We start from the raw sequence: 14,329 nt of genomic DNA, 5'->3' as shown, positions 1-14,329 counted from the left end.
TCCATGATACTTTTGTTTGCTTGTATAAAGGATTCAATTGTTTTTGTTCTATAATATACGGTATCATCTTGGTTTGTTTTTTAGAGTCTCACAATTCACCTCAAAAATTAAAATTAAAATGATCAACATATATCTTTTAATAATATTTTTCTTACACCAACGAGAGCTTAACTCAACTGACATTAAACTGAGAACCAAAAGATCTTTAAAATTCTTGCAGTCATCCGTAGTAAAACAATAATAATAATTATGATACTTTCTTTACAAAATTTATGAAAACAAGAGTTAGAAGTGAATATTGTTTAAAAATAGATTAAAATAAAATAAAGCTATCTCTAACCAAAGAAAAAAAAAAAGAGAACTAAATTTCATATGTTTTATAGTTGGGCTTTGGAATAGAACAGTAAGCCCATTCCTTTTACGCTTTATCCCCGCAAACTGGGCCGGGCCCATTTATTCACGAGAAGTGAAAATTATTATTATAAGAAATTAATTTTAGGGTTTTGTTGTTATGGACAAACAAACAAAAATCTTCACTCAAATTTACTTACCACTATAATTCTATTTAATTTCTTTAGATGAGTATTTTTTTTTCTTTTTTGAGGCAAACATAACACAATAACTAAATATAATCACATGAGAAATCCTTATTAGAAAGTTGGAAAAAGAATAGTGTATAGAAAAATATTTTTCTAAATCCAAGAGAAATCTTAAACCCCTTCTAGACGAGGTTAAAACTGTGAATTCATTACTAGCGTGTGCGATGAATACAAGATGTATGAATATATCTAATTCCTTAATTCTTATCCATATTATATTTCTCAAACACCACTGTGGAATAATAATCACATGCATGTGAGAGAAAAACGCTACCAAAAAAGAAGGAAACTCCTTTTATTTACTAAAGGATGGGATTATCTATAATAAGAAAAGTCGAGATTTAACATTTCGTTTTATGTCAATAATATTACTAAAATAATTGTTTTACTTAAGTTTTGATAGAAATATCAACCAAATTTTAATATCAATTAATTTTTATTATAATTTGTCTTGCTATGAATTCTTTTTTATTTGTTAAAAAATATGTTGATAATTTTTTGATGGATTTAAATGTACAAAAATATTATATTATAAATAATTATTTATTATAAAAAGATGAGAAAGAGGTAGGAAGAGAAGAGTTTTGATGGATTGGATGAAAAGCATGTGGGGGAGAAAGGCTACAACAGACAAAGAAGAAAACACATCCAATATACTATTTTCAACACATTGACTTTTGGCCATCCATATTTCATTTTCAACTCCAAATGCCTTTCCTTTTATCTCATCCAAATAACAACTTAGCTATGTCACAATTACCAATCAATAATTCAAATATATTATAATCATTATGATCACTTCTCTATCTTTTTAGAGTTGATCAACCAAGGAGATAATGAATTTTAAATATACTATATATAAGTTAATGTTTAAAACCTAGTTTTTATTGTTGGGTTAATTTTGCTCGACACATATTCTACCTACAAAACAATAATTGTCATGAATTTCATAAGTTAACTGTCATGAAGTTAATATAACTTTCGATACCCTTAAACTCCTTTGTCGTCGATATCCTCTTCGATCGACATGTTACATCACCTATGTTTCCTTCTTTATGTCTTTGTCAAACCTACTTTTTTTAGTTTTATTGTTGCTTAGTCCTCTTCCTTCTTCCATATTTTCTTTTGGAAAAAAATAATTCACAAAGTTTTGATTTTATAACTATGTGACTTTTTTTCTGTTTCGAAATTCGTGCTTTCACGATTTCTTCACCCTTTGTGTCAACTTTTCTTAGACATATCAATACTTCAAAAATAAAAACCATTTTTTCTTAAAAACATTGTTTAAATTTTGAAAAAAAAAAATCTAAAAGGTAAATAACAAAAACAAATTACACTTATTTTTCAAAACAAAAAAGAGAATCTCATTTTATCAACCAAATGTGAGTTAATGATTCAAGTTTATGGTATTTTATGGTTGATTATTTCATTTTCACGCCTAAGAAGATGATAGCTTCCACATTACACCACACGTGTTGACATATATCAATTAAAAAACATGATATATCCAACCAATTTGTGCTCAAATGGAAAACTCTGACCTAACCCTTGGGAATAATTTCGATTATAGTCAACATAAAATGTGATTTTGCACTTTCATTTTTTTCATCTTTTATTAAATTTGTACGATTTTTAGTCGAGAAGTTTGAATTTGCATTCTTTGCGTGGGATATAGAGGAATCAAATTATATTTTTAATTAAACAAGAATCTAAAAAAAAATACACATGTAATGCATTTTAAATTTCAAATAAGAATCGTTAGAAGAATTATTAGTTTTATACTAATAGAAATTAATTATATTGTTAGATTAACGTTAGTTACATTGAATTCAACTTATCTAATCGATATCTATTTTTAAATTTTAATTTTATTCATTATTTTAAGGTCGAAGGAATCTTTTGATTTGACTTTGTAATTAAAATTTTCAACACACAATGCCAGATATATATGGGAACATGTCATACTTTTATAGCATTAGAAACACACTTTCAGTTTAAAATTAGTCATGGGGAATAAAAATGCAAGAAGCCCTCGTAGTCTAAACTCATGATTTTAATTATTTTTCAAACTTGTTGGAATACTTAATTGTATAAAGAAACCTTTTCTAGGGGGCCAATTGAAAATAGGTCCAAGTTAAAAATAAAAATAAAAAAAGAAAAACAAATTTAAATAAGTTATCTTTCCAAAAATATAATAAAAAATAAATTCGAAAATGAAAAAAATCTACGATCTTAATAAAAAAAAAATATTTTATATTTAAACGATCTTGACAAAAGAAAAAGAAAGACGATAGAAATAAAGAAAAAAAAATAGTAGAGAAAGAAGAGAAGAAAGACGATAAAAAGGTAGAGCAAACTTGAAATATTAAAAAAAAAAACCACGACTTTTTCATATTGTTACATGAGCGATAAATCTTTTGACAATTTATTATATTTATGAAAATTTCTCTTTAAATGATTATCATGATAATAATTTTATTAACAATAAATTATAGACTAATATTTTTTATATGATCTATCAGTAATAAATTTTACTATATTTATAAATTTTTAAAATATTACTATATTTGATAATACTCAATGAATTTCAATCTTTTTGATACCATCATTCTCTAAAATTATAAATTTGACATGATGTTAAAAATGAAATCGAAAAAGGGTATAAATTGATACATTTTCTTAGAATATGAAAGGAATTCATGAACTTCCGAGCATGCTCTCAAAAGTCAAATATGCCTCTTGATTATGAAATTTTTCTTTTTTATGTTTGAACCTTGAAATTTCTTTTTTTTTTTAAAAAAATACCTTTTTAAATGAAACTATATCTTTTAATTTAGGATAAAAATGAAAAGAAAAAAATACTGCCACGTCATAAGCCATATGTTATTATATATATATACACACACACACACATCCAATAATGAAGCCTAATTTTAGGAGATGGTTTCTAGTTTCCACGCACAACATTAAATGTAATATTTCACATGTACCCAACATGGCATCTACCTCAATGAATGATTCATCATTTGGGAATAATTTAATTTAACAAACATACATAATGTATATCTTATTAAACTGAATTATTTGAATCACCATGATCATCCAAATGTAATTCCTCTATTTAACTTGGTATTTTAATATCAAACGACACATACCCTTAAATTAATTTTATAATGTTGTAATTTTACTGTAAACTAATTAATGAACTTATTATATGCATTATGAAGAATTATATTATTAGTATTATTTTAATGGTTAGGAAATGGGTCGGCGGACGGGTAATCACAATCAACCTAACCTAAATATCTTTGAACTCCACTCCAAAATTTTAGAAATCATTGTTTCATATGAAAAGTCTAACAACAGAGTGTGAACTTCAACTTGTTATGAAAACATTTAGATGCATTTCGATCCTTGATTATTTTCGTGTATCTCGTTAAATCATCTAATCATAATTTATAGGGTAATAGATTTTCTTCTCTTTTAGAATATTTTAATATTTTTTATGTAATTAGCGAGAAGAGATGAACAAGTAATACGTTCGAATATACTCGTAATAAATTTCAATAATTTCAAAATTTTCTTGAGTTTTTCTTATTATTATTATTTTTTAACCTACAATAGACATTACAATAAGACTTATTTGATGGTAAAGAAATTTAAGATTTTAAAATCTGGCAATAGTTATATAGAAATTAGTTGTAAGTGTTTTTAATTATTCCTTCCTAAAAGAAAATAAATTTGTCAGAGATAGAAGATACTTTATTACTGCAATATATAATTTTCAATTCATACATGAAAATTTCTTTCAAAAAATGCTAAGATAGGGGTCCTGTCCTGTCGACCATTCTGAAAATCTTTGATCTCGTACTCAATTATTGTTGGAACAATTGTGAAGACAATAATCTCTTTATCGAACTTTCTTGAGGTTATTTCCTTGTCGGTGACATGGAAGGGATATAACTGGGTTAGGAATGGAGTTCCTAGAATGATTCCTTCGTTAAGGTTCTTAACCAAACTTTTTTCTTTAGAAAAACAAAAATTATTTACTAATTTTTTTATTTATTGAAAGAGCAATAGATAAAGAAATGTGGTTAGAAAAAAGAGATGTGTAGATCAAAAAGTGAAAAAGAAAATGGAGAGATAAATATATAAATAATTTGAAGAGAAAAATGGGATGATAAAAAAAATAACTTATATTATCATTTGATCATCTTTTCTTCTTGGCAAAGGATTTTCTTTACTCTTTTCAAAACCTTGAGTCATTTTATTTTTCTTTCTTTCTTTCTTTCTTTGTTTGCTTGTTTTGTTTATAATTTTATTTTAAAAATAAAAAAGAGAAAAGAACAAAATAAAAAATTTGATAAAATATTTACGATAAATTATCTTTTAGCGTTTAAATAATTTATCAATTTTTTTATTTTTTGAAAAATGCCAGCACTTTGCCCCATTACCTTCTTGGATTAGTACCCTTTTGGAATGAGAATGTATTATAACAAAGCATATACCTACAAATATCTACATCTTCCCATGTTTCCTAGACTTGGATATTTGAACCACTACAGGTCCACTCTTTGATTGGTTCATAGTTTGTAAACTTTGTTAACATGATAATGTTTAATTTGAAGTACGTGGTTGGATTCATTAGTTTTTCAAGAAATAAAATTGCAGTAATTAATGTTTGATAATGTATAAGATATAAGAAATCTGTGTTTCCACCAATATAAATGTTAGAAAAATGAGTGTCGTATTATAGCAACCTCATCCAAAAACTTCATTTCCATCTTTAATTATCTATTTCTCTACTCTTTTCTTTTTTCATTTCCACATGAAGAAAGACATTGGCTATTGCCCAAAAATATTGAATTTAATTTGGTAAATTTACCTGTCTTGTTTCATGGGCACAATCATCAAATTTTTTAATGTACACATAAATAGAATTATTCTTGTTCCATAATTTTATCAAATTAGCAATAAAAATTATCATGTAGTTTTTTTTCTAACGTTTCTCCCACACCCATTATATTACTTTATGAATAATCAAAATCGTATACATTTAAAAGCCCTGTGTTAATATTTAAAAATAAATTCATATTAAATGTGTCAAAATAATGAAAATTTGCAAAAATCGCCCCTAATGCATCATCATAGTTGCAATTACACCCTTAAACAATACTTTCAATGATATCAATTGAGCCCCTAACTAATTAAACTTCTAAAAGTGTTAGAAATTTGACCCTCAAACTTACAATAATGGTTGAAATTAAGCTCATAAATAATGAAAAAATTGAATCAACACACTTATAATCAATACAATTTATACCCTTATGTAAATTTGAACATTCAATTTTAAAACTTGAATAAATTTGAGGACTTAATTTTTAATTTTGAAAGTTTTAAGAAGATTGTTAGATTGTATGGAATATCAGTATTTCATTGATATCTATTTATTATAATCAAAGATTACAACCCTATATATAACCATATTAAAACACAATAAAGGAAAGAATATACAAGAATAATATAATATTTCCTAAGAATAATATTTCCCAAAAATACTCTAATTATGTCAATACCCTCCCTCAAACTCAAGGTTATCACAAACTTGAGTTTGTTAGAAAAACATACTAAGCAAATCAGTAAATCTAGAATATTAGGAACCCACGAAGAACAAAAACGCAAGGAACTTCTAGGCTAGAGACAGATCCCACAAAGAACAAAACGAAGAACTTCTGGGATGGAGATATAGATCCTCGTATAGAGATCTATAACAAAACCTACGAAGAACATATCGAACTTCTGGGTCGTAGAGATCATAACGGAATCCAATAACTACTGATTTGAAAACAGAATAAAATTTTTTTTATGGAATATTATTCTTGTATATTCTTTCCTTTATTGTGTTTTAATATGGTTATATATAGGGCTGTAATCTTTGATTATAATAAATAGATATCAATGAAATACTGATATTCCATACAATCTAATATGGTATCAGAGCTTTAGGTTTTAGTCGATCTCTATTTTCGTGTTCGATCTCTACCTTCGTCTATCGTCAATGACTAGCCATAGACGAAGGTAGACCCAGCAGACCCAAGTTTAAATCTATAGCTTCTTGTTTCCACTTAACTAATAAATAAATAAATAAATAAATAAATAAATAAACCCACGTGGTTTGCAACTCAGACTACTACACCCCAAACCCACGTCATCCGCAACACACCATGCCCCGAACTCCCTTCCTTTAGATCTGCCATTCCTTTGCAAACCACGTTTGCCGCTGGTTCTTTTGCAGCCTCGGTCGCCGTTTCTGCCGTCGATCGCCGCCCCTAGCCTACTGCAGCCATCGCCGCGAGAAACCCTTTCTTCAACTGCTGTCATTTAAACACCATTCAATGACCCATTGTTTACTGATCGCCGCAAGTCTCCCGCCGTTCTAGCCCTATCCATCGCCATAATACCCATTTTCGCCGCCGCCGCCTTCAGATCTGCAACTCTGTCGCATCTGTTCGTCGTCAGCGAAACCCGTCTGCCGTCCCTGAAATCAATCTGCCGACCATCTGCATCAGCTTCGTCCATTCTCCGTTTGTGTGAAAATAGTAAAACCCCCTTTCTCAGCCGCTCTCGGGTTTCCGTGAAATCCAGTCTCTTGTTTTACTATCCGTCGTCCCGTTCTCCGGTCTCCGTTTGCTTTAAGACGAAGCTCTCAGCCCTCCGTTTTTTTTGTTTAGCCCCGTGATTCAGTTCGTAAATTACTTTTAAAAAAAATACTCTAATTATGTCAATAAAGATAATTGCAATCACATCATCTTACTAATACTAATTTAGAGGTGGGTTTGGCAAATTTTCTATAAAATTAATAGGTTTATGAGATTTTAGAATTTTCATGCATTGTTTAAGATTTTAAGCATGCAAATATTTACATAAATACAATTTTTAAGGAAAAAAAGGGCGAAAGAATAAGAATATTGTTTAATTTTCTTAATGATATAATTTGTATCATTAAAAACAGAGATTTATTATAATTGTAATGAAAAGTGAAAAAATTTATTTATTTATATTAGTCACAATCAAACTTTATCGTTGAAATTTTTGGGTCAACTCTTTCCTTTTTAAGTTTGTTTCATAATAGGAGCTTAGGCGTCGCCTATTTTACTGTCTCCTATATGCCTAAATAGCAAATTTATAAAATGAGAAAAAATGGTGTTCATTATAATTAGCCTTTTTTTTTTTTTTGTTAATAAATTAGTTAATATTTTTTCCCTTATGACATGTTTCGTCGTTGATTAGCCATCTTATATTAAATGTGTATTCTATACTCTTCATATATGTAGAAAAACAAATAATTCCTTTATGAATTATCAAAATCTTATCAATTATCACATTATTACAAAAAAAAAAATCAATTTATTTGAGCAATTACTTTATGAATTATTGAGAACCTATCAACCTATAGTACAAATTATGTAGAGGTCAAATAAAACTTCTATTTTCAAATTTTGTTTTTAGTTTCTATTTTGGACATTGTTCATACGTGAAGGTCAAATATTTTTTTTTTCTTTGGACCATATTTTTTCTTTAACAAATGATGTGAAATACAATATTAAATATCAAAAGTAATTCATTAATAAGCAAAGTTATACTAATTAAATTTTTTAACCATTTTTGCAATCAGGTGGCCGCCATTTACATTGATTTTTTTTTTTTTTTTTTTTTTTTTGCAAAAGTAAGACGATTAATATGGCTCACAAACAAAAATTAAATTTGGAATATATGATGTAGTTTTGGACGTTTGAAACTCAAATATGTTAGTATTATAATATTTAAGTGATTAGTTATTTTAAAAATAATAATTTTGATATTTTGTGATGCATAATATTATCGATCACTTGATAAGTTGACTAGTACTAATCAAGCTCACTCATCCTTTGTTAATAGATATTATATAGGTGTGTGCAAGGCCCAAAAATAATTATAATTTGTTTTTTTTTCCAAACAAGTTTAAATGATGAAGATTAACACAGTTTATAAAAAAAGAAAAAAGTACAAACAATTCAAAATTCATTATTCTTACTCATTTTTTCATTCAACGGGTGAGAAGAGTTCAATTTGAATCTCTTAACAATTAAGGAAAAGACACATATGCTACAACCAATTAGTTAAACTAGGTTGAGAATAATAATAAGTTGTATTGATAATTGATGATTGAGCATTACATCAACTTTTGAGTCGGTTGAGGATTAATTATAGTTATTTCCAACACATTAAAGTCTCTTGCTCTTTTAAATTCAACCGTAATAGAAGTTGGTAGGGACACTAGAATTTGACATATGCAAATGAAAGAAGAAGCAAAATTACAAAATATGTAACCTCTCAATCTATATTATAATAGGGGCGAGAGGCATGGTTGGAGGTGAAGCTAGCTAGATTAGAATGAGTGCTATCGGCACTAACTTAAAATTAAGTTGTATATATAAATAATAGTCATAAACACATTCTAAATACTAAACAAAATACAACCATCTAACTATTTCAGCATATTCATAAAAGTATTTCTACAAAAACAAATATGCTCATCTAACTTTTTTCTAAAAGTTGATTAAAAGAGTGTTGAGATTACCATATACCTTCTCAACTCATCTCCAAGACTATCCATATTTGTTGGAGGAAGCTTGGTCAAGTAGGATGAAGATTTACGTCATTTTTTCAAAAAATAAAAATCTAAAATATTACAAGATTTTCGAAAACATTAGTAAAAAATCCATTGAGATAATCCATAAACCAATTTGAAAATTAGTATAAATATAAATCTAACATAAGATTTGCAAGCAAGCTTTATTAGGAGAGAAAATTTATAAAGAAGTTTGTATAAGATCTTGACTCATTTTAAGTAAAGTTTTAGTAATAGGTAATATGTTGGTTGAAAAAATTAATTGTTAGTATAAATGTTTCTGTTGGATTTCGGCCTAAACATGTATTGGTGATAAAATAATGTAAGCTCTCCAGAGACTGAAGAGTAGTAAAGAAATATATATATATATATATATATTAATTTGAGAGAGAATGGAGCCATATAAGTCAAAGGTAGAGAAAAATAGCATAGAGGAGAAAAAGGTGGATTGAAACAAGAAGCAGTTAATTACGAAATTTAGTGTTAGTGTGATCAAAACGGCAAATCGGCACATAAAAGAGGGATCAAAATGGAATATTCGGTGCTATATGCGCTAACTCAGATTCCATGCACGTGAGATGGATGGTGTTCCCCAACCTTCTTAAATATCCCCATCACCTCCCTCCCTCATTTCTCTCCATCGCCGCTCCCTCTTCTTCTTCTTCTTCTTCTTCTTCTTCTTCTTCTTCCTCCTCCGCCCCCATTTTCGGTCGTAACCACCGCAAAATAGTTGAGATCGCAGTTCTCCTCCGATTGGATCGACGCCTCTAGGTATTTACCATTAATTATTTCCTGCACGTATGGAAATATTCAGGAAATATTTTACTTTCACTCTCTCTGTTTCCTTTGATTTTCTTTTCATTTTGTTGTGATTATCCGATTCTGGCATTTCAATTCTGTTGATGAAACTTGTTAGCGTTGATGCCAATTTATTAATTCTTCTGTTCTCTATTTTCTTGCGGATTTCTTTAGGAACATAAAATCATTGATCCATCCATCCCATTAATTCCCCAACGCAATTCGATGTTTCCAACTGGTCTAAAAGTTTATGAGAGTAGGTCCCGCCCTCCCCATACCCATTGGTGGAGAACGGGACTCTTCCTTTTCCAAAACTCAGGGGAAAGGCTTCTTTTGTTTCTAAACGTTTTGGTAAATATATTACAATTATGTGTATTTTGACTCTTCAATTTTAAAATATGTCTTTTCTTGGTCTTTACATTTAAATAAAGTTTTCAAAGTATATATTTGTTAGTTCACCCATTTTTATTAGTAGCTTTAGAAGGTTCTTGTATTTAACTTTTTTATTATTATAAACTAAAATTTTATTTTATTAATAAAAAAAAAAAAGACAAAATGTATATATCTTAGTTGATTGAACAGATGTATATATCTTTTCTAGAAAAAAAAAAAGGAAAAAGAAAAAAGTGAGTTGCCTTTACCTTTTATATTTTTAATTATATTAATTAATCATGACGTATAATATTGTCATTTTCTCCAATCTTATAGTTTAAACAACCAATGAAATTGTTTAATCTGTTGTCATGGATTCTTCTAAAGATCGTTAAGAATTTTGATATGAGTTTTCTTCTAATTCCTTATTTTTTGTTTTCTCTTTAAATACGTAAATAAAGAAGTTTTTAAATACGACTTTTCTTTTTAATATTCTTAGGGTGTCGTCATCTATTTCTTTCTAAGGTGGGTCCCAAATACCTTTTTGGAAGTCCACACGTCAGCTTTCACACGGAAACTCCAACTACTTTTTACCCATCCACATCATCCTAAATCTTTTCTTCCAAATATATTATTACTATTTTTTAAAAATACTATTTAACTTTTTGGTCTTATCAATATTAAAAAAGACACAATTACAGAATTTTAATAAATAATAAAGGAAATAAGATTCATTTTAAATCACGAGCTTGCATTTTTTAAAATCGGATTTAGTCAAACTTACCCACTTGTTTTGTTCAATCAATATCCCTACTAATAGCAATTAATTCTAGGCCTTGGATATTTAATAATATCATCAATTTTTGTGCTTGAAGTTAGGCGGAAAATGTTGTATTCAGTTAAATTGATGTAATTTGTTGCCCCTTTTTTTCTCTGTTTTGTTTGTTTGCTTTTTGATGTATTGAGAAAAAGTTGTCTTTTTCCAAATAATGAATTTGATGAATCATGTCATGTATGTAATGTTCAAATGACTTTGATGGATGTTTTCCTCCATAGTTAGGTTTTGTTGTTTTTTATGGTTTGAGTTTGGTTTAGAGGATGTAATGAATATTACTCTTTTTTGAAAGACCATTCTTAGTATAAATTTAGGCTCTTTCGACTTTTTTTTTTTTAGAAAAAGTAGAAGGTAGTTAAGATTTTGGTTTCATTAATATGATTGAAAAAGAAAAAACAATCCCTACCATGTTAATTACTTCGTTGTAGTCTATTACTATAATCTCATCTAGTCGTATATTTAAAACAATTTCAAAATTGTTTCTAAAATAATTATAGTTAGGTTTGTAATCATTAATATTATGGAGATTATTATTTTTAAATTTTTTAATGCTCTCTCCAATGATTAGATTTAGTTATTTTGTTTTGAGGGCTGAGGTTGAACATCAACCTTTTAAATTTTAAAAATTTTATTTTTCCTGTTTTTTTTTTTCTTTAGAGTAGGCAGGTTTAACTCTACTTCAAAATCTACTTCTACCATTTACTTCTTGTTTCGACTTTTTCTTAAAAGAAATGGTTACTTAAGATTTCAAGTGATTTATTACTAGTAATTTTTTCTAATCAATATAAAAAGTCTTAAGTTTAGCAGATATGATTGGAAAAAGAAGTAACCTCTCTCATTTATTAATTTAGTGTAGCCTATTCCTACAACCTCATCTAATTGCATAGTTAAAATTAACAAATTAAAAAACGTTCTTTTTTACTATATGAATAATAATTAGGTGCGACCCTATATGCTTACCCTCAATCACAGAGAGAAATATATATAGAATAACGTGTAATTAGACACTTCACTGATTTTTTTTTTTTTTTTTTGATTGTTTTGTTCAATTCAAGGGGAATAATTGTGAGAAGAGAAAGTTGGAAGAATTTGAAATAAAGCATGGCAAGAGAGCAACTACAAGTGTTGAATGCACTTGATGTAGCCAAAACCCAATGGTATCATTTCACAGCCATTGTAATAGCCGGAATGGGCTTTTTCACCGATGCCTATGATCTCTTTTGCGTATCTCTCGTCACCAAACTTTTGGGCCGAATTTACTTTCACAAAGAAGGATCGGATAAGCCTGGTGAGTTGCCTTCCAACATATCCGCTGCTATAAACGGCGTCGCTTTCTGCGGAACCCTGTCTGGCCAACTCTTCTTCGGATGGCTCGGTGACAAAATGGGCCGCAAACGAGTCTACGGAATGACCCTTATGCTTATGGTCATTTGCTCTGTAGCTTCAGGCTTGTCTTTCAGCAGCACCCCAACGTCTGTGGTGGCCACTCTCTGTTTTTTCCGATTCTGGCTTGGTTTTGGCATCGGTGGCGATTACCCACTTTCCGCCACCATCATGTCGGAATATGCCAATAAAAGAACACGAGGGGCTTTCATTGCTGCTGTGTTTGCAATGCAGGGGTTTGGGATTTTGGCTGGTGGGGTGGTTGCAATTATTGTCTCCGCCGCGTTTGATGCTAAATACCCAGCTCCGTCGTATGAGGAAAATCCCACAGCCTCCACTGTCCCTCAGGCGGATTATGTGTGGCGAATTATTGTGATTTTTGGTGCTTTTCCGGCTCTTCTCACTTATTATTGGCGAATGAAAATGCCGGAAACTGCTCGTTATACAGCCTTGGTTGCTAAAAATGCCAAACAGGCAGCCGCCGACATGTCTAAAGTTTTGCAGGTGGAATTGGAATCGGAGCCGGAAAAGGTTGACGCGGGAAAATCGAAGAACGATTTTGGGTTGTTCACAACGAGTTTTCTCCGTCGACATGGGTTTCATTTGTTGGGAACTACCTCTACTTGGTTCTTGTTGGACATAGCATTTTACAGTCAGAATCTCTTTCAGAAAGACATCTTCACTGCCATCGGTTGGCTTCCTCCGGCAAAGACAATGAACGCCATTGAAGAAGTTTTCAGGATCGCTAGAGCTCAAACTCTCATCGCATTATGTAGTACAGTTCCAGGGTATTGGTTCACCGTAGCGCTCATAGACATAATGGGACGATTTGCAATTCAATTGATGGGATTTTTCTTCATGACGGTGTTCATGTTCGCATTGGCCATTCCTTACCACCATTGGACATTAGAAGCCAACAGAATTGGGTTTGTCGTAATATATTCGCTAACGTTCTTCTTCGCGAATTTCGGGCCAAATGCGACGACTTTCGTGGTTCCGGCAGAGATATTTCCAGCAAGACTCCGGTCGACGTGCCACGGAATATCAGCTGCATCGGGAAAAGCAGGGGCAATTGTTGGGGCATTTGGATTTCAGTATGCGGAAAAAGGGCTTGGAGTGAAGAAGACATTGATAATTCTTGGGGTTGTGAATGCTCTTGGGATGTTCTTTACTTTGTTGGTTCCTGAGTCCAAAGGGAAGTCTTTGGAAGAAATGTCTGGTGAAGGTGGAGATGATGAGGGTCAGAGCACGATAGAGTCAAGAACTGTGCCTGTTTGAGAATTTGTTTATGCATTTTCTTTTCTTGATATGTAGAGAAATTTTTATGTGTTGTTGTGTGTTTGTATGGTGAGATTAGTATTAGAATTCAGCTGATTGTGTATTGGGTTAAGAGATGATGTAGTGGGCAAATAACACAGAGACTTGTATTTTCAACTTGATGGTTTTCTTTTAGTAAATATCTAAAGGTATTTTTATCTACTTTGGGTTTTGTTGTTATAAATTACCATTAATCCTAATAAGTACTTGATCTGGGAAACTCTAGTTCTTGGGCTTCTTGCCTCTTATTTTTGTTGGGCCTTTCTTTTAAGGTCTTCTATATTTAAGTCCATATATCTATAAGGTTTACAGAGAAACCTTCCACCTCATGTTGCTCTTTAAATCATTTTTTTA

General features: G+C 30.0%; 1 protein-coding gene across 1 annotated transcript; it reads left to right on the top strand.

Moving 5' to 3' along the window:
- The first annotated feature begins 9,724 nt into the window (after positions 1 to 9,724).
- Positions 9,725 to 14,137, top strand: LOC103483596 (low affinity inorganic phosphate transporter 1). The gene is made up of 2 exons (XM_008440306.3): positions 9,725 to 10,041; positions 12,331 to 14,137. The coding sequence occupies exon 2, from the start codon at positions 12,377 to 12,379 to the stop codon at positions 13,934 to 13,936; it is 1,560 nt and encodes a 519-aa protein (XP_008438528.1). The 5' UTR covers positions 9,725 to 10,041; positions 12,331 to 12,376; the 3' UTR covers positions 13,937 to 14,137.
- Positions 14,138 to 14,329: the final 192 nt, after the last annotated feature.

The sequence above is a fragment of the Cucumis melo genome, chromosome 6, assembly GCF_025177605.1.
Source record: "Cucumis melo cultivar AY chromosome 6, USDA_Cmelo_AY_1.0, whole genome shotgun sequence".
Taxonomy (NCBI): Eukaryota; Viridiplantae; Streptophyta; class Magnoliopsida; order Cucurbitales; family Cucurbitaceae; genus Cucumis; species Cucumis melo.
Note: the sequence above shows the minus strand (reverse complement) of the source record. Positions and strands in the feature narration are given on the sequence as shown.

What these genes read in the sequence shown, in the direction of transcription:
- LOC103483596 (XM_008440306.3), top strand. Translation starts at nt 12,377, where the DNA reads ATGGCAAGAGAGCAACTACAAGTGTTGAATGCACTTGATGTAGCCAAA.